At 48.1% G+C, this 23787-nt stretch overlaps 1 protein-coding gene across 1 annotated transcript in view; it reads right to left on the bottom strand.

Annotated features, from left to right (window-relative positions):
• LOC138420274 (membrane-spanning 4-domains subfamily A member 6D-like) overlaps nucleotides 1–21860 on the bottom strand; it is a 51160-nt gene extending 29300 nt beyond the window's left edge. Inside the window, exons 1-5 of the mRNA XM_069553376.1 lie at nucleotides 21706–21860; nucleotides 18243–18371; nucleotides 15573–15623; nucleotides 11953–12102; nucleotides 7508–7606 (exon numbers count right to left, since the gene is read on the bottom strand). Coding sequence (XP_069409477.1) covers nucleotides 7508–7606; nucleotides 11953–12102; nucleotides 15573–15623; nucleotides 18243–18371; nucleotides 21706–21843 — 567 coding nt within the window. The 5' untranslated portion in view covers nucleotides 21844–21860. The remainder of the gene's footprint in view (nucleotides 1–7507; nucleotides 7607–11952; nucleotides 12103–15572; nucleotides 15624–18242; nucleotides 18372–21705) is intronic.
• Between the last annotated feature and the right edge of the window lie 1927 nt (nucleotides 21861–23787).

The following is a 23787-nucleotide window of genomic DNA, read 5'->3' as shown; positions in this document are numbered from 1 at the left end:
TATGTGAAGAGTTGACTCACTGGAAAAGACTCTGATGCTGGGAGGGATGGGGGCAGGAGAAGAAGGGGACGACAGAGGATGAGATGGCTGGATGGCATCACCGACTCGATGGACATGAGTTTGAGTGAACTCTGGGAATTGGTGATGGACAGGGAGGCCTGGCGTGCTGCAATTCATGGGGTCGCAAAGAGTCAGACATGACTAAGTGACTGAACTGAACTGAATGAGTAGAAGCGGGAAAAGCTTTGAGGGGCATGCTAGAAAAGGCTTATATTATTGTGAATGAACCATTAGGGGCAATTCCAGTGAGAGCCCAGGAGGGAAAAAGGAGAGCTGGGGAGAAAACTTCTGTCTTAGAGAACACCTTAGTAATCCTGAATGAAGTGTTGGTGGAAATACAGATGATAAAGGTCATTCTGATGAGGCCTCAGACAGAGATGAGGAAAACGTCATTGGAAACCAGAAGGTGGTGATCTCGGTATGAAGTGGCTGAGAACCTGGCTGAACTGTGTTTACGTTCTAGCATTCTGTGCGAGATAGAACTTGTGAGCAATGAAGTTTACCTGAAGCTATGTCTAGGTGAAGTGTTGAAGGTGCGGCTTGACTTCTGCTGACAGCTTACAGAACGTGAGAAGAGAAAAATGGTTTAAGGACGGAATTATTAAGCCAGAAGGAAGTGGGACTCTATGGTTGGAAAATTCTCAGTCCATTTGTATTGAAAAAAAAAAATGAGAACATTTAAGAGTAGATCAAGGGGGGACTTCCCTTGTGGTCCAGTAGTTAGGAACCCACCTTCCAATGCCGAGGACACAGGTTTGATCCCTGGTCAGGGAACTAAGATCCGTGTGCCACAGAGCAGCTGGGCCTGTGTGCTCTGAAGCCTGCATGCCGCATCTGGAGAGCCCATGCACCGCAGCTGAAGAATTTCAGGAGCTGCAGCAGAGACCCAGCCAGCAGCCCAGCACGAGAGAGTGGGCCGAGTGACTGATTTGGTGAGGAAAGCATTGTGGCTCAGCGATCGCAGCAGGAGCCAGAAGCGATTCTCCAAGACAACGGAAGAATGGCCCCCAAAGGCGGCCGAGATCACCAAGGCTGCCCTCCCACTGCAGACCCTGAACGCAAGGGCTCCTGAAGAATGGTTTCAAAGGATGGGACCAGCTCACAGGTTCAGGCAGAGGCAGGATGCCCTCACCCCGTGCCTTGAGGTGCAGCCAAGACTGAGAGCTGCTGCAGGCACTGTGCCCAGCAGACCCACAGGGACATGGCTACCGCCCCCTCGGTTTCAAATCACAGAGCCACGGGCGCAGGACCCCAGGCCGGCAGCCACAGGCAGGGGGCTCCGGCGCAGGTGAGCCACAGCGCCCAGGCGGGGAGTGGCCACGGGGTCTCCCTGCTCAGCTGCGGGGCTGAGGTCCTCCAGTGAGCTTGGAAGGCGGCGCGTGAAGCCCAAGAGGACCGCTCTTCACCTCAAGGTCTCAGCTGCCTGCACTGTCAGGCTTGAGGTTTACTCGAGACCTATTGGTCCCTCTTTCCCATTTCCCCCTTTAAGAATGGAGACGTGTATCCCAGGCCCATTCCTTTGCTGGAGTTTGGAAGTTTGGTTTCATAACATGCTTGGTTTCACAGGTTCACAGCTGGAGGGAACTTGCCTCAGGTTAAGCCATAGCTTAACTCTCACCCGTATTTAATTTTAGCTGAGACTTTGGACTTAGACTATAAAGTTGATGCTGTAACAAGAAAGAATTTTGGGGGCTACTAGGATAGAAAGGATGTATTTTTCATATGAAAAGGACATGAATTTGGGAGGGAGCAAGGATGGAAATTAATGACAAATAGATGGGGAAACACTGGAAACAGTGAGAGACTTTATTTTCTTGGGCTCCAAAATCACTGCAGATGGTAACTGCAGCAATGAAATTAAAACATGTTTGCTCTTTGGAAGAAAAGTTATGACCAACCTAGACATCATATTAAAAAGCAGAGACAGTACTTTGCCAACAGAGGTCCATCTAACCAAAGCTATGGCTTTCCCAGGAGTCATGTATGGATGTGAGAGTTGGACTGTCAAGAAACCTGAGCAGTGAAGAATTGATGCTTTTGAACTGTGGTGTTGGAGAAGACTCTTGAGAGTCCCTTGGGCTGTAAGGAGATCCAACCAGTCCATCCTAAAGGAAATCAGTCCCGAATATTCATTGGAAGGACTGATGTTGAAGCTGAAACTCCAATACTTTGGCCACCTGATGCAAAGACCTGACTCATTTGAAAAGACCCTGATGCTGGGGAAGACTGAAGGCGGGAGGAGAAGGGGACGACAGAGGATGAGATGGCTGGATGGCGTCACTGACTATGAGTTTGGGTGAGCTCCGGGAGTTGGCGATGGACAGGAAAGCATGGAGGCTGTGCAGTGCATGGGGTCACAGAGAGTCAGACACGGCTGAGCGACTGAACTGAAGGATGGAAATTAATTAATTTTCATATGTTGAAAATTAATCTCCAATGTGATTATACTTGGAGGTGTGGGCTTCGGGTGATAAATTATATCATGAGAACCATGCTGTCATGAACGGGGTTAACGATCTTATAAAAGAGACATCAGAGGTCTCCCTGGCTCCTTCTGCCATATAAAGTCACAACGAGATGTAAACCAGGAAGCGGGCTCTTACTGGACTCTGAACCTCCTGGAAACTTGATCTTGGACTTACCAGCCTGCAGAGCTCCAAGAAATAAAATTCTGCTGTCACCCAATCTGTTTTTTGTTTATTTTTTTTAATAGAAGCCTAAAAGGGTTAAGACGTTAGTCTAGGAAATTCAGACTTTCCATATAGGCTTCCCTGGCGACTCAGACGGTAAAGAATCTGCCTTCAGCGAAGGGGACTCAGGTTTGATACCTGGGTTGGGAAGATCCCCTGGAGAAGGGAATGGTAACCCACGCCTGTTCTTGCCTGGAGAATTCCATGGACAGAGGAACCTGGCGGGCTTCAGTGCATGTGATCGCAGAGAGTCAGACACGACTGAGCAAGTAACCCTTTCAGTTTCATTACGGACAAGTAAGATCTATTGTCGTTCTTAAACAGCTAAGGGACAGCGTTTGATACAACCTGTAGCCAGCGCTTCCCACTCCTCACAACTTACTTCATTTGAGAGGGGTTGTCATTACAGACCAGCCTTCTGGGTTTCGTCAGCCTGTGCCCTTTTCTGAGGTCATCTGTAGGGCCAGAGAGACTACTGTCTCTATCTGATGAAGCAACTGGACCTCTAAGTGATTAAATGACCTAATCGTGGTCACCCAGTGGATGGACGACAGGCTGAAAATGTGGCTCTCCACACTCTCACATTACCGTTCCCCACTCTTCCAATTTGTTTCCACACCTGCACGTCATCCTCGTTGGAGGGCATTTATGTGAAGACAAATGGTGCTTTAAGGGAGATGTCTAAGTTTTTACTTATTCCCAAACTTCCATTTCATTTGAGTTATAATTCATTCGTCTGTTAAAAGAGCAGTTTGGAGCCATGAATTATAGGTTATCTAGCTTTATTTAAGTGCTATGATTTTAACAAGTTTACTCATCCCTAATGTGGAGAAGGCAATGGCAACCCACTCTGGTACTCTTGCCTGGAAAATCCCATGGACAGAGGAGCCTGGTAGGCTCCAGTCCTTGGGGTCGTGAAGAGTCAGACACGACTGAGCGATTTCACTTTCACTTTTCACTTTCATGCATTGGAGAAGGAAATGGCAACCCACTCCAGTGTTCTTGCCTGGAGAATCTCAGGGACAGCGAAGCCTGGTGGGCTGTGTCTATGGGGTCTCACAGAGTCGGACACGACTGAAGTGACTTAGCAGCAGCAGCAGCATCCCTAATGATAACTGAGATTACCAGGTGCTAAGCAAGGCTCCAAAGTCATGTTAGCTAGTTGTTATGACATCTGTATGAGGTTGTTATCCTTGTTTTATGACTTAAAGAGCTAGGTTCAGAGAGAGAGTTTGAGTGATCCAACCAGTGTCAAGAGCTGTTACCTTGTGAACTTGGATTCATACGCTGAAGTAGAATTGCAGGCCCTGTGCTTTCCTGCCTAACCATGCTAACCTGCGCTTCCTTGCAAGAGCCACTTCAGCTATACCTTACTTCAGAGTGGTTACGACGGAAGACTATAGGAAATGATGCTTTCACGCGCCGTGGTGGGCACGGTGGAGGGCGCAGGAAATATCAAGAGTTCACTTCCTTTTCCTCTTGTTGAGATCAGGGTGCATATTACATAATATCTTTAAATCTTCTGTTGTAGCTTGCATATTGCAGCGCAATTACAAAGCTCTGTTCATAGAATTAAACTGGATAGTTATTCAGTGTGAGCAATTTGTTTTAATATTGCTCCCAGAGTTTTATAATCTTCTGTACTTGTACCAAGAAAAGAGCAATGCATCAGGTATTTGGGCTCAGATAACAAAAGTGTTACATATGAGTTGAAACTTTACATTATACTCATTTATAATAAAAGAGTCTTTGCAAACTAGGGTAAGTTTAGTCCATGAAAACCCTATAGGGTAACATCATATTTAAGGGTAAACTGTAATATTTTTTTACCCTAAGATTGGGAGCAAGGCATGGTTGTGTATGCTCAGCACTCAAAAAAGAAAGGAAAACTGTCCAGGAGGCTCTACACAGTTCAGTAAATCAAGAAAAATAAGGAATAAAATTTGTAAATAAAAGTGTCTTTACTGGGAAAATAGATGTCTATCTGGAAAATTCTAGGAAATCAATAAAAAGCTACTAGAGTTAGTAAGTTTTCTAAGTTCATAGCATATCAATATAGAAAAATAACTGCATTTCTCTTTCTAGGAATGGACATCTGGCAAGTAAAAACTTTAAATTCCATGTAAAATAGCAAGAAAAAACATGGAATACTTAGGGGTGAATTTAACAAAATATGCATAAGATTTATACACTGAAAACCACAAACTGTTGCTCAGAGAAATGAAAGGAGATATAAGAAAATATAAGCATATCACAGACATCGATAAGAAGACTAAATATGATGAGCAAGCAATTTCCTCCAGATCATTTATAGGTTCAATAGAGCTCCAATCAAAATCCCAGGAAGGTTTTTACAGGAACTGATAGTTCCTAAAACAAATACGGAAATCTTGAACAGCTAGAACAGCCAAAAAGTACTTTGAAAAAGAACAAAGAAGACATACACTACTTGATTTTAGGAATTACTCTAGAGGGATCACAGGGAGGAAGGCAGAATAGGAAACTCCTGGAATCTGTCTACTCATCTACGCAGTAATCATACTGGCAGACACTGAAGCAACCGTTTTGAAATTCTGGAGTCTGTTTGAACACGTGAAGCTTCCAAGGGCCTCTGGGCTGCTAAGCTGGCAAGTTACGTCAGTCAGTTTCAGCCTTCAGAGCAGCAGTGACCACTCATCGTCTCTGGGAGACGGCCACCCACGTCCCTGCTGTGACCTGCTGGAGTCAGGATGGGCAATAGGGACCTTGTCTCCCAAACATAGGTTTCCGTGTTTTAATTGTAGGTCAGTGCTTCTCATCACTGAGGTGCAAGTGCCGAGGCTGGATGCCACTGTTTTAATCCATATTGGCTGAGGCAGCTTTGAGGGAAGCTATCCCTATCTTCAACTATTTTTGTTTTGATTTGATGTTCAGAAACAATTATGTATATGTGAGAATGTAGCAGCCCAGCATATAGGCCCGGGAAAAGATGCATGCTGAGAAAAGTCCTGAGGAGCTCTTAAGCTTTCATCTCAGGCTGTTCTCTGGCACAGAGACGCTCTGTGGCAATAAAAACAAACAAGCCCTCTCCCTGAGAAATCCCAGAGGAAAAGGGAGCGTCTGATTTCGAGAGTTCATGCATTATAAGATTCAGATACAAAATAAACCTCAAGGTCTACAATGAAACAGAAAATGCAGTTTACTCAGGGGTGGTGGCTGTTCAGCCACTAAGTCATGTCCGACTCTTGCAACCCTGTGGACTGTGGCCCACCAGGCTCCTCTGCCTGTGGGAGTCTCTAGGCAAGAATACCGGAGTGGGTTGCCAGTTCCTTCTGCAGGGATCTTCCCAACCCAGGGATCAAAGCCCGGCATCCTGCCTTGCAGGTGGATGGACTCCTTACTGACTGAGCTAACTAAATGAGCAGAAACTGTACCTGAGAAAGCCCAGACTTCAGATACACTAGACAAAGACTTCAAAGCAACTCTAAGGCCCTGAAAGAGCTGAAGAAAATCATGTGCAAACACAGCAAAATGATATATGGACAAAATGAAGATATAAATAGATATAAATTATAAAACAGAACCAAAATAATTTCTAGATGTGAGAAACTTAATAAAAATGCACACCAGAGGGGTTCAGAAGTTGATCTGAGCAGGCAGGAGAAACAACCAATGAACCTGAAGATAGGACGATTGAAATTATTGGGTCTGAGGAACAGAAAGAGGAAATAGCTAAGAGAAGCAAACAGCGCCTACGGGACCCGTGAGCTATGAGCAAGCGGACCAACACACGCGTCGCTGAGATCTCGGAAGAGAAAGAGAAAGAGGCAAAAATAATATTCAGAGAAATAGCGACTGAAAATTTACCAAATCTGGTGAAGAATATTTGTCTACAAATCTAAGAAGCTCAATGAACTTCAAACAGGATAAATTCAAAGGGACACACACCAAAGCACATTGCAATTAAACTGTCGAAAGCCAAAGGCGGAGAATCTTTGAAACAGCAAAAGTGCCTCATCACATATGAGGAACCCGCAATTAGATTATTAATTTCTTTCATATGTGAAATAAAGATGCTTTAATAACTTAAGTAAGATTAAGTTGTGTTAGGTGATTATAGCAATAACTAGCATAGTGAACATTCAATAAATGTAAGCTACAGTGGTCATTACAAATACTCTTGGTATCTCTAGGGCTTCCTGGCGGCTTAGAGGGTAAAGCATCTGCTTGCCATCCGGGAGACCTGGGTTCGATCCCTGGGTCGGGAAGATCCCCTGGAGAAAGAAATGGCACCCCACTCCAGTACTCCTCCCTGGAAAATCCCATGGGCAGAGGAGCCTGGTGGGTACAGTCCATGGGGTCACAAAGAGTCGGCCACGGCTGAGTGACGACTCATTACATTGGTATCATTTAAACGGTTTCTTCCTCTCTGTCGAGGGGGTTGTTTCACAGAGCTTTATGGCCCAGGTATAAGCGCCTCATGTTTCAATAATATGAATCCCCTTTTAGTCTTGTTTTTCGTATATTTGGACAGGGAGATAAGGAGTTATGTCTGAACAGACATGACTATGGATAGCAGATAGGGGAATAAAAAGCAACATGGTTTGTCTCCAAGCGTGGAGTGAACCACCAGCTTTAAGTTTTTCCCTCCTTGATCTTCCTAAACTTAGAAATTGTAATTCAGCCCCTGAGAATAGAGCTCTGCTCACTTAATAGGCTAGAGGTCACCTTGACGTGTCCCAGTAGGAATCCATACTCACAAACATCACTGAGCTCACCTCGTTTGAATTTGCCCAGCAGTTGCTTCTAAAGGAGGCGATGGTCACAGCGATGCTGAGCTCTGCTATGCTGATGATCAGTAAGACCGACAAGATTCCCTGTAAATAACGAAGATAAGTATACGGCATTTGGAATGAAAGCCGTACCATTTTAAAGATACAAACCCAGGGCCAGCTACACGGTGTGACCAAGCCTGGGGCCCATGTCTTAGACGCATCTGGAACCGTCAGTGATTGAACGCTTTCATCCCACGTATGTCTTTCTGATAGGCAGGGATAGTGAGCTCCAGTGCCGAAGAGGCCCCACACAGCCGTCTCAGGCGGGTGAGACAGGAGGGGAGAAAAGCGAGAGCAGATACATCCCTTAGTGTCCGTCACTCAGTCCCCGGCAATAGTTGCCGTGCGGGAATATGGGAACCTTGACGCCTCGCGTTCTTTTCTTCCCTAAGGCAGCTGTACAGACACACTGCTAATGTGAAACTTCCCAGTTATTTGTTCACTTCTGTGAACCAAATGGAGCGCACTTTGGGTTTGGCGTAAGTGGCCATTTCGCGCCCTCTGCTTTAAGGTGAAGTTTAGCTGCCTTAAAGCAGGGAGAAGCGGCAGGGAACAGCCAAAAAGTGTAGCCTTTGGGAACAAGAGGAGCTGACTGCAGTTGGGTCCAATGTTACACACTTAACCGTGGACAAGAGTCTGTCTCAATTTTTATTTCCCTGCAACACAGCCAAAAGTGTGAATATTCTCCTTTTTCTTTTTTTTCCCAGAAAACCACAATATATGCAGTGGAAAGGCTACCCACTCCAGTATTCTGGCCTGGAGAATTCCATGGACTGTATAGTTCATGGGGTCGCAAAGAGCTGGACACGACTGAGTGACTTTCACTTTCACTGTGAATTTACCGGCTTCAGCTGGTGAACAAGATGGTCTGACCTTGGTCTTTGTGGAACTTCCATCATTGTAAGGGAGGCAGACAGTGACAAATAATTAGGCAATTATTTGCGTCACTAAATTATGATAACTGCTATGAAAAAACACTGGGGGCAAGGCACTACTATTAATATAACGGGAGACCTGCCCTGGGATGGGAGGAGGTGTGACCGGGAAGGACCCCCTTAAAGACATGATGTTTGAGCTTACAGAATGAGGAGGAGTGCAGCGGGTGGGTGGGAAAAGATAGGTGCTGGGCTGAGGAATATTGGAAGAAAGAAAAAGTAGTCTAGAAAACTAGAAAATTCTGGAGGTGGAGGGGGGTGCAAGCAGTGAGGATAAAGGCCTGGAATAACGCTAGAAAGTTAGGCCAGAGAGACATGTTAGAGTCTTACAAACCTTTTAAAACTTGGGTCTAAATTCTGTGTTTAACAGGAAGCCACGCCTGAAGCGACTTAGCAGCAGCAGCAGCAGCACTGAGCAACTCTGTTCAGGTGTGCATTTTAAGTGACGACTGTAGCTGCAATGTAGACAATGGGCTGGTGTTTGGGGCAGAAGTCAGTCCAAGAGACATGTAAAGCCCACTGTGCCTGGACCTTTTTAGTTTGTTTTCGACCTTTGGGTTGTGTTCAACAAGGGATTGTGGAGTGATGAACATAGGAGGTCTTGGAACAGAGTCTCCTGGATTCTGGATGCAGGGGCTGGCTAATCCTCTGATGTACGTCTCTGCCGGGCAGGAGCAGGGTTCCGTTCATCTGGGGATTTAACCTCAGAAGACAGTTTCTTCCCAGTGTTTGTTAACGTCATGCACGGTGGTGGCCTCCTGGCTACCAGGAAAAGGGATACGGCTAATAATGGAGCGTTACTTTCTTGGTCCAATCAGGATTTTGCCTCTTACATTGTTTTCTGACTTTCCTTAGTAACCGTTTATGAGTCTAATTCTGTAATTTATTTCGGAACATATCAGAGTGTACTAGGCTCACTTTAATGGGTAATCACGAGGGTGAAACGAGACCTTGTATTCAGTAACTGATAGCTGTTTTCCTTCTTTATCGAGGAGACAATTTCCCATGTTCCCACTTCATTTCTCTCCACCCAAGTCAAATCTCATTAGCATTTAAAGACAAAAGCCTTCAATATTTGACTGATTGGAATTGAATGAAAGCCCAAGATTTGCTTAGAGAGTAGAAATAAAGGCCTTTTGGAATTGCTGATAAGCATAAAAATAATGTCATTGAATACTTATCAGATTAATACTTAAAATAGCCCCTGTGGTTTTCTGGTAAAGAAAATATGGTTCATCTCTTGTAACGTGTAAAACTCTCTATATAATGATTTATGTTCTAAAATTATTTTAAAAAACACTTTATTAAGTGCCTTAGACACTTTCTCCAACTATATTTAGCATTAACTGAGCAAACTTTTTCATGCAAAGATGGGCTCGATAAAGGATAGAAATGATGTGGACCTAACAGAAGCAGAAGATATTAAGAAGAGGTGGCAAGAATACACAGAAGAACTGTACAAAAAAGGTCTTCACAATCAAGATAATCATGATGGTGTGATCACTTGTCTAGAGCCAGACATCCTGGAATGTGAAGCCAAGTGGGCCTTAAGGAAGCATCATTACGAACAAAGCTAGTGGAGGTGATGGAATTTCAGTTGAGCTATTTCAGATCCTGAAAGATGATGTTGTGAAAGTGCCACACTCAATATGCCAGCAAATGTGGAAAACTCAGCAGTGGCCACAGGACTGGAAAAGGTCAGTTTTCATTCCAATCCCAAAGAAAGGCAATGCCAAAGAATGCTCAAACTACTGCACAATTGCACTCATCTCACATGCTAGTAAAGTAATGCTCAAAATTCTCCAAGCCAGGCTTCAGCAATACGGGAACCGTGAACTTCCAGATGTTCAAGCTGGTTTTTGAAAAGGCAGAGGAACCAGAGATCAAATTGCCAATATCCGCTGGATCATTGAAAAAGCAAGAGAGTTCCAGAAAAACATCCATTTCTGGTTTATTGACTATGCCAAAGCCTTTGACTGTGTGGATCACAATAAACTGTGGAAAATTCTGAAAGAGATGGGAATACCAGACCACCTGACCTGCCTCTTGAGAAACCTGTATGCAGGTCAGGAAGCAACAGTTAGAACTGGACATGGAACAACAGACTGGTTCCAAATAGGAAAAGGAGTGCGTCAAGGCTGTATATTGTCACCCTGCTTATTTAACTTCTATGCAGAGTACATCATGAGAAATGCTGGACTGGAAGAAACACAAGCTGGAATCAAGATTGCCGGGAGAAATATCAATCACCTCAGATATGCAGATGACACCACCCTTATGGCAGAAAGTGAAGAGGAACTAAAAAGCCTCTTGATGAAAGTCAAAGAGGAGAGTGAAAAAGCTGGCTTAAAGCTCAACATTCAGAAAACTAAGTTCATGGCATCTGGTCCCATCACTTAATGGGAAATAGATGGGGAAACAGTAGAAACAGTGTCAGACTTTATTTTTGGAGCTCCAAAATCACTGCCAATGGTGATTGCAGCCATGAAATTAAAAGACGCTTACTCCTTGGAAGGAAAGTTATGACCAACCTAGATAGTATATTCAAAAGCAGAGACATTACTTTGCCAACAAATGTCCATCTAGTCAAGGCTATGGTTTTTCCAGTAGTCATGTATGGATGTGAGAGTTGGACTATGAAGAAGACTGAGCGCCAAAGAATTGATGCTTTTGACCTGTGGTGTTGGAGAAGACTCTTGAGAGTCCCTTGGACTGCAAGGAGATCCAACCAGTCCATTCTGAAGGAGATCAACCCTGGGATTTCTTTGGAAGGAAGGATGCTAAAGCTGAAACTCCAGTACTTTGGCCACCTCATGTGAAAAGTTGACTCATTGGAAAAGACTCTGATGCTGGGAGGGGTTGGGGGCAGGAGGAGAAGGGGATGACAGAGGATGAGATGGCTGGCTGGCATCACAGACTCGATGGACGTGAGTCTGAGTGAACTCCGGGAGATGGTGATGGACAGGGAGGCCTGGGGTGCTGTGATTCATGGGGTGGCAAAGAGTCGGACACGACTGAGCGACTGAACTGAACTGAGCAAACTTTTTAGACCAGTCTATTCCTTAATGAGACTGATGAGGTAAAATTGAATCCAAGCCCCGTCGATGCTGATAGGACGAGCTGGAGCCTACTGGCCCCTCGCACTGTGCCTAGTCACGCTCTTGTGTAAGTAATCGTCACAGCACACCAGTGGGCGATCTTACTGTCTTCATTTTTCAAATGAGGAAAATGGAGGCTTGGAGAAGACACAATACTAGGCTAAGGTCACAAGCTGATAAGTGAGAAAACCAGGAGTCAAATCTAGACTCTGTGGCTCTTGGGTCTCACTGGCTCTTTTCAACAGTGAGCTCAAATGCTGAGGCAGCCTCGATTATAGGAGCTACGTGTCGACGCATCACGAAGATTGCTCACACAAGTCGATACGGATTCATCGCCCAGAATGAAACCACTTACATTGTAAAGGACTCTGCCTATCACACATATTCCTTCAAGGGAAGGCCCTTGGCAGTACTTGTGTTGGTATCTGTAGCTGATGATGGTGAAAATGATTCCAGCCAGTGAGACCAGGGAGCTGATAACATTCAGGCTCGTGACACCTTGTCCCTGGAAAATAGTTTTAAAAATAACAACAAAATAAATAAACACTTTGAGAGAATTTCCTCGTGCTTTTATCTTTCCAGATAACCCTCGGGAAGGAGTTGCTCCATCAGTATCCTGAATTCATCAAAGTCATAAGCCAGGCCACGTTTTAGAATGAGCCAGCGAGCTAAGAACAGAGAAGGCAATGGCGCCCCACTCCAGTGCTCTTGCCTGGAGAATCCCACGCACAGAGGAGCCTGGTGGGCTGCAGTCCATGGGGTCGCTAAGAGTTGGACACGACTGAGCGAGTTCACTTTCACTTTTCACGTTCATGCATTGGAGAAGGAAATGGCAACCCACTCCCGTGTTCTTGCCTGGAGAATCCCAGGGACCGGGGAGCCTGGGGGGCCGCCATGTATAGGGTCGCACAGAGTCGGACTGACTGAAGCGACTCAGCAGCAGCGGCAGCAGCAGGGAGCTGAGGAAGCAATCCGGGAAAGCAGGGGCGCTCCGTGGTTGTGCATGTTCAGCTGGGTCCGGCTCTTTGCAGCCCCATGGACTGCAGCCCACCAGACTCCTCTGTCCATGGGAGTTTTCCAGGCAATGGTACCGGAATGGGTTGCTATTTCCTACTCCAGGGCATCTTCCTGACCCAGGGATTTAACCTGCGTCTCTTTTGCCTCCTGCAGTGGCAGGCGGATTCTTCACCACCGCGCCATCTAGGAAGCCCCTGGGGTGCTCTGTGGTTAATGCTAGACAAAACGTTCTTTCTATCATAATGTGTCATCTTTCAGAATCTATAAGCAAAACTGTGCGTTAGAGAATAGCTTGGCCTTGTAATTAGAACTGATTTTTCAGACCTAGCGAACTGGGACTCTACACACATCAACAGATCTCTTGTAATTTCCATTTCTGCTTTTACGAGTGAGAGTGGTGTCACCTAACTGTAGGGCACATCTGCTTGTTTATGTGAATAGATATTTCATGTAGGTCAGCTACGTGTCAGGTGCTGCATTAAGCCCGTGATTCACAAAGGTAAACATGGAAGATGAGGTCCTGCCTTCACGTGGCTTACATCACCCCCTTGAGGATTCAAGCTGTAAGCCAGCCAAATCAATAACATCTTTACAGATGGCAACGAACTTGGACTGAGATTTAATGGTTTCCTTCCTTTTGCTCTCACTTTTTGAACCTCCAAGCTATTAAAAGTTCAGAGAGCCCCACCAATTTCCTATTCCCTTTACTTCCTTTTTTTTTTTTTTAGTTTTGTTTTGTTATATAACTCTTGAGTTCCTTTGAAGGAAGAGAGGTGTTATTCATTACCTAATCCCAGTATGAATAGTCCTCTTTTAAAAGAAAAACAGAAAAGTCTCACATCTCAGTTCCGTGGATGGTTACTATGCTCGACTGTGTTACGATGCTGCGGTGGGAAGTGCAGCGACACATTTAGACATTTGCACACCCTGTCCTATCCGGGAGGACTTCTGACTGTCTGCAGTGTAACTTGGAAACACACCTATGATTTTAACGTTTGCCCCAAACACAGATCTTTTTCTGCCCACAGGGATTTTGGCAGAAAATACCCAGAGGCACACGGATATATCGTCTCGTTCAGCCCTAAGTCTTTTAGTCCCTTCAAGGCTCTGTTTTGGCTCCCAGAGGACATTTCATGGACTAACACCTCTAGCTCAACAACCCCTCGGGTGTCTTCTGCTTTACAGTTTACAAAGAGCGTGCACAGCCTTAGTCTCCTCTTGTCCTCATGACAGTTTTACAATGTTGGCAAACCCCCTTTATCCCCACGTCACAGGTGAGTAGGATGCTGGGGTCAGATCGTACACTGCCCAGGTTAGCGCTGCTGTTCCCGTGACGCAGGCCTGCCTTATCCTCGGTACACTCCTCAGCTCCAAAGGGAAGGCAGTGCGGAGAGAAGAATGAGAGCTGAGGCTTCAGCTGCATTGTCTGTATCTGTCTCCACAGGCGGAGAGACGGAGGCCGTCGTCCCGGCTAGAAGCCCCTGTGGTTTGTAGCTCTCTCTAGGGGGTATTGGCAGAGGACCGTAACGAAAGGGTAAAAATGGCTTTGAGAGACGGTCTGCTTCTCCAGGGCCTTAAAAAAATCAGACTGGTTAGAGGGCATGTAAACATTTAAGTTTCATCCTGTCTTATATGTGGTGTCTTATTAAATCCTCAAAATAATCCTTCAGATTTGACATGGCGATGAGTAGTGGCCTGGATTCAGCCCTAGAACAATCAGCATCAGTGCCAGACTCTTTCCTGCGACTTTGGGCAGACCCCAGGGAGAGGGTCTGCCGTCACTGGCGTGTGTGTGTGTGTGCACGTGTGTGTGCGCGTGTCTGTGTGTGCACGTACGTGTGTGCACGTGTGTGTGCGCGCGTGTGCACGTGTGTGTGCACGTGCGTGTCTGTGTGTGCACGCGCGCGTGTGTGTGTGCGTGTGTGTGCACGTGTGTGTACACGCGTGTGTGTCTGTGTGTGCACGTGTGTGTGCGTGTGTGCGCATGTGTGTACGCACGTGTGTGTGTCTGTGTGTGTACACGCGTGTGTGTGCGCGTGTGTCTGTGTGTGTGCACGCGTGCGTGTGTGTGCGTGTGGGTGCATGCGCTCAGTCACTCAGTCACGTCTGACTCCTGTGACCCTATGGACTGCCTGCGAGGTTCCTCTGTCCGTGGGATTTTCCAGGCAAGAATACTGGAGCAGGCTGCCATTTCCTCCTCCAGGGGACCTTCCCGACCCAGGGCTTGAACCCACATCCCCTGCACCGGCAGGCGGATTCTCTACCACTGCGCCACCTGGGGAGCCCGTTGTTGGGGTGGGGGTGTCATAACTGGCACCCTGGGATCGATTTTGGTTACCGTAGGGTTTATACACCTTGACACAATAAATATTTGGAGCCAGATACCGTGTTTTTCTTTTTCTTTTACTGTCCTTTGTATTTTAAAATGTTTAGAAACCTCCCCGGTCTCTACCCACCAGATGACAGCAGTGCTCCTCACCCTACCAGCCCTGCTTGTGACAATCAGAAACGTCCTCAGCGCGGGGCTTCCCTGGCGGTCCAGTGGTTAGGCCTGCACGCTTCCACCACAGGGGGTGTGGGTTCCATCCCTGGTCAGGAACTAGAATCCTGCTCTCTGCGCTTGGCAGCCAGGAAAAAAACAAAAGCGTCTTCAGGCTTTGTCTAATACTCCTGGGGGTGGAGCCGGGGGAGGCACAAAACTACTCCCAGTTAAGCACTGCTGAGCCAGAGGGATGCAGGGTGGTCTTTAGTAAGCAGCCCCTTTGGGTGACTCGGCCAAGGCGATGGCACCCGGGGAAGGGTGCACGGCTCACGCTGCCAGACAGCAGGGGCCTGACCTGCACACTTGGCGCACAAAGACCCTCCTGGAAGGCCCTTTATTACCGGGGCTTCCTGCCCAAAGGTGGTCTAAAGGAAGCAGACAGTTTCGAGCTGCACAGAAGCCTCGCGGCGACTTACCATGCACTTGTCATTGCTGCTGGCTCCTGTGAGGCACCCTGTGACGATGAACTGTGAGGGAGGAGAGAGGAGCGTCAGCAGCGGCCATGGGTTCGACTGCCCTACAGGATGACTTCCTCTGGAGACTGTATCGTAACCGACATGCCTGTGACCCTCCCAGACCCTTCCGCGTCTGGTCTCTTCCGTCAGGAAAGGACACTGGGCCCTGAAGTAAGCCCCACACCGGCTGTGCTTGGCACTCAGCAAGGGCTCTGCCAGAGTAAGGTCCAAAAGGTACCCCCCCGCTGGGCTCCAAAGGAAAGACAGTCTTGGGCTCCGGGCCTGGAACAGTGAAGGTGAGCTCTGTCTGCTCTGAGTGAGTGCGGGGCCTGGAATCTAGTGTTATCTCACCCACTTACTTATACGAAACACAAAGGGCCTAGCTGGCGTTTAGCGGCTCAGTCGTGTCCGACTCTCTGGGACTCCATGGACTGTAGCCCGCCAGGCTCCTCTCTCCACAGGATTCTCCAGGCCAGAATATTGGATGGGTTGCCACTTCTTTCTCCAGGGGATCTTCCCAACCCAGGGATTGAATGAACGTCTCCTAGAGAAGAGGGCATCAGAGGATGAGATGGCTGGATGGCATCACCGGTGCAATGGGTGTGAACTTGGGCAAACTGCAGGAGATAGTGAGGGCCCGGGAGGCCTGGCGTGCCGCAGTCCGTGGGGTCACAAAGAGTCGGACATGACTGGGTGGCTGAACAACAGCAACTTCCGCATTGCAGGTGGAGCCCTTACCACTGAGCTCCCGGGAAGCGCAGAGAGCTTCGAACCACAGAGAAACAATGAGACCCGTGTCCCCCAGGGTGGGGTCCAGTAATGAGAACCTCTGCGATAGGAACTGGTTTTCCACTTTGGGGATATTGGGCCTTGGAGTCAAGGACCTTGAGAAGACATGTAGGGATCGGAATGTCACCTCTGGTACCTCCTTCGGCTTCACCTCCCAGCTCGGCTCACCGATCGGGCTATCTCTACTTCCAGGTCATTCCCGAAGCCGTCCACCTTTATCTTTGCTGCTGCTCAGAGAGTTCTGGAATCCTGCAGCCTCCTCCCAGCTGACTCTCCCAGATCCGCTCGTATCATCCTTGGGCTCATTACCCACTCAGGGGACATAATATCTTAGAGATAACAAGTCTTCAGGTCTTGCTAACCTTGCTCTAGTATTAAAGCTCCACATTCCTTTTATGGCCACAAGGATCGGCCCGACCTGGTTCCAGTCTACATTTTTGGCCTCATTTTATGCCACTGCAAAGACTATTGGCCTCCTTTCTGTTGCTCTTGCCCACATCCAGCCCGCAGCTCATGCTTCACTGTTGCCGAGAGCGAGCTCTCTCTCTGCTTTACGCGGTGAACATCCATGTGCAGGGCACTTCCTTGACCTCCCAGCACAGGCGAGTTTCCCATTAAATCTTCATCTGACACCCGGAACTCCTCAGTGTGTGTAGCACGAGTGTGATAACGTGCCTGCGGAGCTACTGCCACTTTCCATTTATAGCCTACCTGTTAGATGCCGAACCCCGTCTATTTCTAAGGGCAGTTCATCACTTCTCTCAGAGAGGGCCTTGTCCACCAGTAACCTGAGCACCCAGGACCCTCCTGCAGATGTAGGATGGGTGCTCAGTAAATAACTTTTCAGTGAAGAGTGGAGTTTTAAAAAGTAATGTGCCAGACCCTCATTGTCATTCACGTGTGCCGATCACACAGTATCACACTGGGAATGTCCTCTCGCGACGTGGGGAAGTGAGGAGCTGGTCTGCCTGGCTTTCTGGATGTGCGCTTTGAAAGTCATGTCCTGTCTGATGTTATTGACATTTTGGAAATGAAAGCCAGCGGTACTACTAGGTGTCTCAGAAAAGGTGTGGAGTGTTTATGCTCATCAAAAGCGGACAGGGCTTTAACAGAGACAGTTGTCTCATTTCCTCATTCTCTCATCCATCTGGTCACTGAACGATTCATTCATTCACACCTGCTATGCAGCCAGCATGATTCTGAGGTCTGAGAATGTAACAACTATGACGGACAACATTCTTGCCCTCTTGGGACTGCAGGTTTTAATGGCGGAAGCTCTGGGGAGTCTACCCTTGAATATGATGGCATAAGATTAGGAACCAAAGCTGTGGGGATGGGACATATAGCTCTGTACTAGGAATTATGTTTATGATTCTTTTATTAACTGGATGAATGATGTTCATAAAGCTGTCTCTGGGCATAATGAAGCAGTCGAACCATAATAATGTATTAAAATTCTCCTTAAGCTTTGAGAGGCTGTGATTGTGAGTGTTAGCCAGGCAGGTTTAAATTACCACCTACTCCCGAATTCCATTTTCTTATTTGCAAAGGGAAAAGTGGGATATTTGCCCATCTAATCCCCCAGGTTGGTAGCAAGGAGCAAGTGACGTACTATACACTCGAGGGCTGGAAACCTTTTCAACACGGTACACCTACGAGCGGGTATCACCATGAGGGTGGTGGTACTGCCGTGACCCAAATGGAATCACTTCTTTTCCCGCGGAGGGGATTGGCTATCTGGTCTCCTCCGGGCCCACCTGCATGGGGTTCATTGTCTCAGGACTGAGGTCAATTCAAACCAGTCCTTATGGTAATTCCTCCAAAGCTCCTCACAGTACTCACAATCAATGCTCCCCAGAATGGATATCCTGTCAAGAAGACCAGGGGGAATCTCTGGGCAAAGTGGAAGTAGTTCAGTGCAAATATAGCTCCGATGCCGGCAATGATCAGGGCAAGCAGGACCTGCGCAGCCTGTGAAGAGAAGAACGGGCCGCTGAGGCCACGCGCGCCCGGGCTCCCTGGAGCCTCGCAGGCGCCTAGGCATCGCCTCCAGAACGGCGCGCCCCTCCGCCTGCGTGCCTCCCCTCCTGTTTCCCCCCCACTCAGGTGTCCAGGAGGCCCGGCGGCCTTCCTCCCCTCACTCACCTGTGTCCGTGCCCGAATCCTTCCTGCTCACCCTTCCCTGCTGACCGTGTCTCTGGGGTTATCGGTCCGTCTTGCATCTCACGAGTTCGAGCATGTGTCTGACTCTCCCTCTAAATCTGCAGTCCCTGCCTTTTCGGCGCCAGGGACCAGTTTCGTGGAAGACAGTTCTTCCACAGCCGGGCTGGGTAGGGGGTGGGGGGGCGGTGGGGAGTCCGGTTGGGGGATGGTTCTCGAAAGAGGCGTGAAACCTCGGTCCCTCACAGGCGCGGTTCACAGTCGCCCGCACGCTCTGATGCGACTCGAGCGCCGCTGCTGACCTGACAGGGGGTGCCCTGAGCAGGGGGGCTGCTGGCCGCAGATGAAGCTTCGCCTGCCCGCCGGCCCGGGGCTCACTGCCTGCTCTGCGGCCAGTTCCTCGCAGATGACGGGCTGCTACGGACCCCTGCCCTAGACGGCAAGCTTCTCAGGGACGCCGATTCCAAACTACTCACCCTGACATTTTTTCCCCTTCTGTAGAACCAGCCTCCTGTTACCATCCTCACCCCAACACACACACACACACACACACACACACACACACACATATTCCACATTAAATATAGCCTTTGAGAATTATGGCAACCACTCCAGTACTCTTGCCTGGAAAACCCAATGGACAGAGGAGCCTGGTGGGCTACAGTCCATGGGGTCGCAAACAGTCAGACATGACTGAGCAACTTCACTTTCACTTTCTTTTCTTTCTTTCTTTTTTGAGAATTATGGCCTCAGTCTAGCACTCTGAAAGTATATGAAGTTCCCTGAGCTGGAGCAGAGGAGTTGGGGTGAGGTTTTGGCGCCGAAGAATTGATGCTTTTGAACTGTGGTGTTGGAGAAGACTCTTGAGCATCCCTTGGACTACAAGGAGATCCAACCAGTCCATTCTGAAGGAGCTCAGCCCTGGGATTTCTTTGGAAGGAATGATGCTGAAGCTGAAACTCCAGTACTTTGGCCATCTCATGAGAAGAGTTGACTCATTGGAAAAAACTCCAATGCTGAGGGGGATTGGGGGCAAGAGGAGAAGGGGACGACAGAGGATGAGATGGCTGGATGGCATCACTGAATGGATGTGAATCTGAGTGAACTCTGGGAATTGGTGATGGACAGGGAGGCCTGGCGTGCTCCAATTCATGGGGTCGGAAAGAGTCGGACACGACTGAACGACTGAACTGAACTGAACTGAACTATGTCTCACCTCTTGATGCGAAGGCCTGTCCAGAGCCAAGAGTGACCCCGTGGGCCCCTCAGCCTATTAGGGGATGCAGGGAGAGGGGCGGTCCCCAGGGGTCTGCAGCTTTCCTCAGCGCAGAGTGTCTCCATTCCCACTCTGGCGTCTGGGTTCCCCCAGGCCACACCTCTGTGGCCCTGAGTCACAGCTGCCGCCGTAGTGTTCTGATTCTTGCGCTAAGGATGGGGGCTGTGCACACAACTTTGCTCTATTTATGACAGATTGTGTGTGTGTGTGTGTGTGTGTGTGTGTGTATCAACGCTGCAGCTCACTATGAGCTTTGAGGGTGGTTTTGAAAGAGCTCCCAGTGCCTGCAGCAGCAGAAAGGCGATGTTCAACTTCACCTCCAAAGGCTTTCAGCTCTGCGAGAGGTGCTCCCACAGCCCAAGGTCGCTGCTTTAATAAGATATTGAGGAAAGTGGCACCGGTTTCCTCCATCCCCCTTGCTGGGATTCAAAGATGATCACTAGCCCCTCCTGAAACAGGCCAGGGATTTCCTCAGTTAGTGGTCTTATTCGTGACAGTTGAGCATTCTATTTCTCAGAGTTAAATAAGCCCTCAGAAGCATTGCTGAGACAGGAGCAAACCCTGCATGTTTCTAAACAGAACTTTATTTCCCTTGTTGATCAAAAGGTAGGGACGTTCTGTGACAACCTAGAGGAGTGGGAGGGGGTTTCAGGAGGGAGGGGACACGTGTGCACAAAAGGCTGATTCGCGCTGATGTGTGGCAGTGAAAGTGAAAGCAGCGCAGTCGTGTCCGACTTTCCAGCCCCACAGACTATGCACTCCGTGGGAGTCTCCAGGCCAGAACACTGGCGCGGGTAGCCGTTCCCTTCTCCAGGGGATCTTCCCAACCCAGAGATCAAACTCAGGTCTTCTGCATTGCAGGATGTATGGCAGAGGCTGGCACAATATTGTAGAGAAATTATCTTTCAATTAAAAATAAATAAATACTTTGTCAACAAAGGTCTGTCTAGTCAAGGCTATGGTTTTTCCAGTGGTCATGTATGGTTTTCAGAGTTGGACTATAAAGAAAGCTGAGCACCAAAGAATTGATGCTTTTGAACTGCAGTGTTGGAGAAGACTCTTAAGAGTCCCATGGACTGCAAGGCGACCTAACCAGTCCATCCTAAAGGAAATCAGTCCTGAATATTCATTGGAAGGATTGATGCTAAAGCTGAAGCTCCAAAACTTTGGCCACCTGATTCGAAGAGCTGACTCATTTGAAAAGACCCTGATACTGGGAAAGATTGAAGGTGGGAGGAGAAGGGGACAACAGAGGATGAGATGGTTGGATGGCACCACTGACTCAATGGACATGGGTTTGGGCGGACTCCGGGAGTTGGTGATGGACAGGGAGGCCTGGCGAGCTGCGGTTCACGGGGTCGCAAAGAGTCGGACACGACTGAGCGACTGAACTGAACTGAAATAATCTGTAAAATGTAGGGAAGTGGTCCTGTAGGCTGCATGTTAGCTCTTCCACTGAGTATCCGATTATATGTACAAGCTCGTGACTTAGAAGGCTGCAGGGACTTCTCTGATGGTTCACTGGTGAAGACTCTGCCTTGCAATGCAGATCCAGTCCCTGGTCAGGGGATTAAGATCCCACTTGCCGAAGAGCAGCTGAGCCCACGAGCCACAACTAAAGAGTCCGTGCGCCGCAGAAAGATCCGCCTCCTGAAACTAGGACCCAAGGCAGCCAAACAGTGCCAGATAAACGAGTAAACAGACAGGACGTCTCTCTTCTAAAGAGCATAAAAGAGAAGGGTGTATTTTACATGACAGACGAGGGGAAACTGAGGGCATCAATGTCCTTTCTGAAAAGCGTCTCTGCAAACATACTCAGAGAAATAACATAGTCTCCTTAAGAAGACCCATGCGTGGGAATGGACTTACCCCCAAGACTTTGGGCTCTCCCTTCAGGAATTCCAGCAGAGAACTGTGAGGCCCGTAGGGAAGGGCGGTCAGCACAGTCTCATTCGGCTGCACACTGATGACGTGGGTGGATCTTTTGACCTCAGACGACGATTCCATGACTCAGTGGCAAAACTCTATGAAACAAAACGGGTGAGTGACCATTGCAGCCAAAATCATGGTCCGCCCTCAGTCTCACAGGGAGGCCTTGGCAATGAGCCCTCAGCCATCACCCAGCACCAGAACCACAGAACCGCAGTCATTGCGTCACAGAGTCCCAGAATTCTAGAGCACCTTCTTCTTCCGGTGAAGGAGCCAGTTATCCAGAAGACTCGCTTTAGTGTCCACTCGTTTGTAAACAGACGGTCAGCACAAAATACATAGGTGTCCCAGCAAATCCCAGTGCCTATGTCCATGAGCTAGAGAGGAGCTCAGTGATGAAACGCCCACGACGTTCCTGGCAGTGCGGAAGGGGCTCTGTTTAAACATGTATTCACATTGATTCTTTTAACATTTCTACACACTGAAAATGAGGTACAGAAGGTTAAATTGCTCAAGGCCACATGCCGAGGGGCGGGGAAGGAGTCAGATTCTGCCTGTCGTCTCCAAAATCTGCATCAGCCACGCTGCCGCCCTCTTTCGAAAGGAGTTTCCCACTTGTATTGACTAATTGTCTCACTGCTGTTTAACCACATTTCTTTCCAGCGTGAAAATCAGTACATAAAGGTATTGGACCAGACGTAGTTGCCACTTTCATAGAGTATAATTCTAGCTTTCAAAAAGACAGGTAAGATGAAGTCAAGTGAGAGTCTTCCTGGTTAAAGCTATGCAAATGCAATTAAAACAACATAAAATTCTGTATGGAATTTTGCTTTCCGTGTCTGTGTGTGCATGTGTGAAAGTCACTCAGTTGTGTCTGACTCTTTGCAACCCCATGGACTGTAGCCTTCCAGGCGCCTCTGTCTGTGGAATTCTCCAGGCCAGACTACTGGAGTCGGTAGCCATTCGCTTCTCCAGGGGGTCCTCCCAACCCAGAGATCGAAGCCAGGTCTCCCGCACTGCAGGCGGATTCTTCACCATCTGAGCCACCAGGGAAGCCCAATGTAGGGCTGTCGTGAGAATTAAATGAGATAATCTACACAGCACATTTTTTAAGTGTTCGTATTATCACCATTGTAGTGAAGAGCAGATGGATTGTGGGAGAGAAAGGGTGTCTGAATCTAGTGCTGTGCTTAGTTGCTCAGTCGTGTCTGACTCTTTGTGACCCCATGGACTGTAGCCTGCCAGGGTCCTCGTCCACGTGGATTCTCGCTGAAAGGACACTGGATTGGGTTGTCATGCCCTCCACCAGGGATCTTCCCAATCCAGGGATCGAACCCAGGTCTCCCGCATTGCAGGCAGCTTCTTTACCATCTGAGCCACCAGGGAAGCCCCCTTTTTTATTTTAATTTTTAAAAAGTGTTTATTCACTTTCTCACTTTATCTCTGGCTGTGCTGGATCTTTCCTCTGTTGTGGTGAGTGGGAGCGCTCCCTAGCTGCAGTGAACGGGCTTCTCACTGCGATGCTTCTCTTCTTGTGGGGCACCAGCTCTCGAGCCAACAGGCTTCAGCAGCTGTGGCTCCCGGGCTCCGGGGCTGGGGCACGTGGGCTCAGTTGTTCCATGTGGCCCGTGGGATCTTCCTGGATCAGAGATTGAGCTCGTGTCTCCTGCTTTGGCAGGTGGATTCTTTACCACTGAGCCACCAGGGAAGGCCTGCTTTCCGTGTTACTCCTTGCTATTCTTATATTTGTTATGATTTTAACAGTTAAACCATAAAGCAAAAAGTTTCACAAAACCTCCCATAATGTTCAAATATTGCCTTGAGTGTTTCCTAGTTTGTGGCAACCATGTATAGCAGGGTTCCTTAACCTTGACATTGCTGGCATTTGGGGCCTGAAGACTCTTTGCCTTAGAAAGTTGTTCTGTGCATTGTAGCATCTCCCAGGGCTGGAGATCAGAGGATGCCTTCAGCTCCTTGCCTATTCAGCGAGGCTGCTAACTTACTTTAGCAAGGAGACTCTCA

Source organism: Ovis canadensis, chromosome 15, assembly GCF_042477335.2.
Source record: "Ovis canadensis isolate MfBH-ARS-UI-01 breed Bighorn chromosome 15, ARS-UI_OviCan_v2, whole genome shotgun sequence".
NCBI lineage: Eukaryota > Metazoa > Chordata > Mammalia > Artiodactyla > Bovidae > Ovis > Ovis canadensis.
The sequence above is the reverse complement of the archived record's forward strand: the minus strand, read 5'-3'. Positions and strand labels throughout refer to the sequence as shown.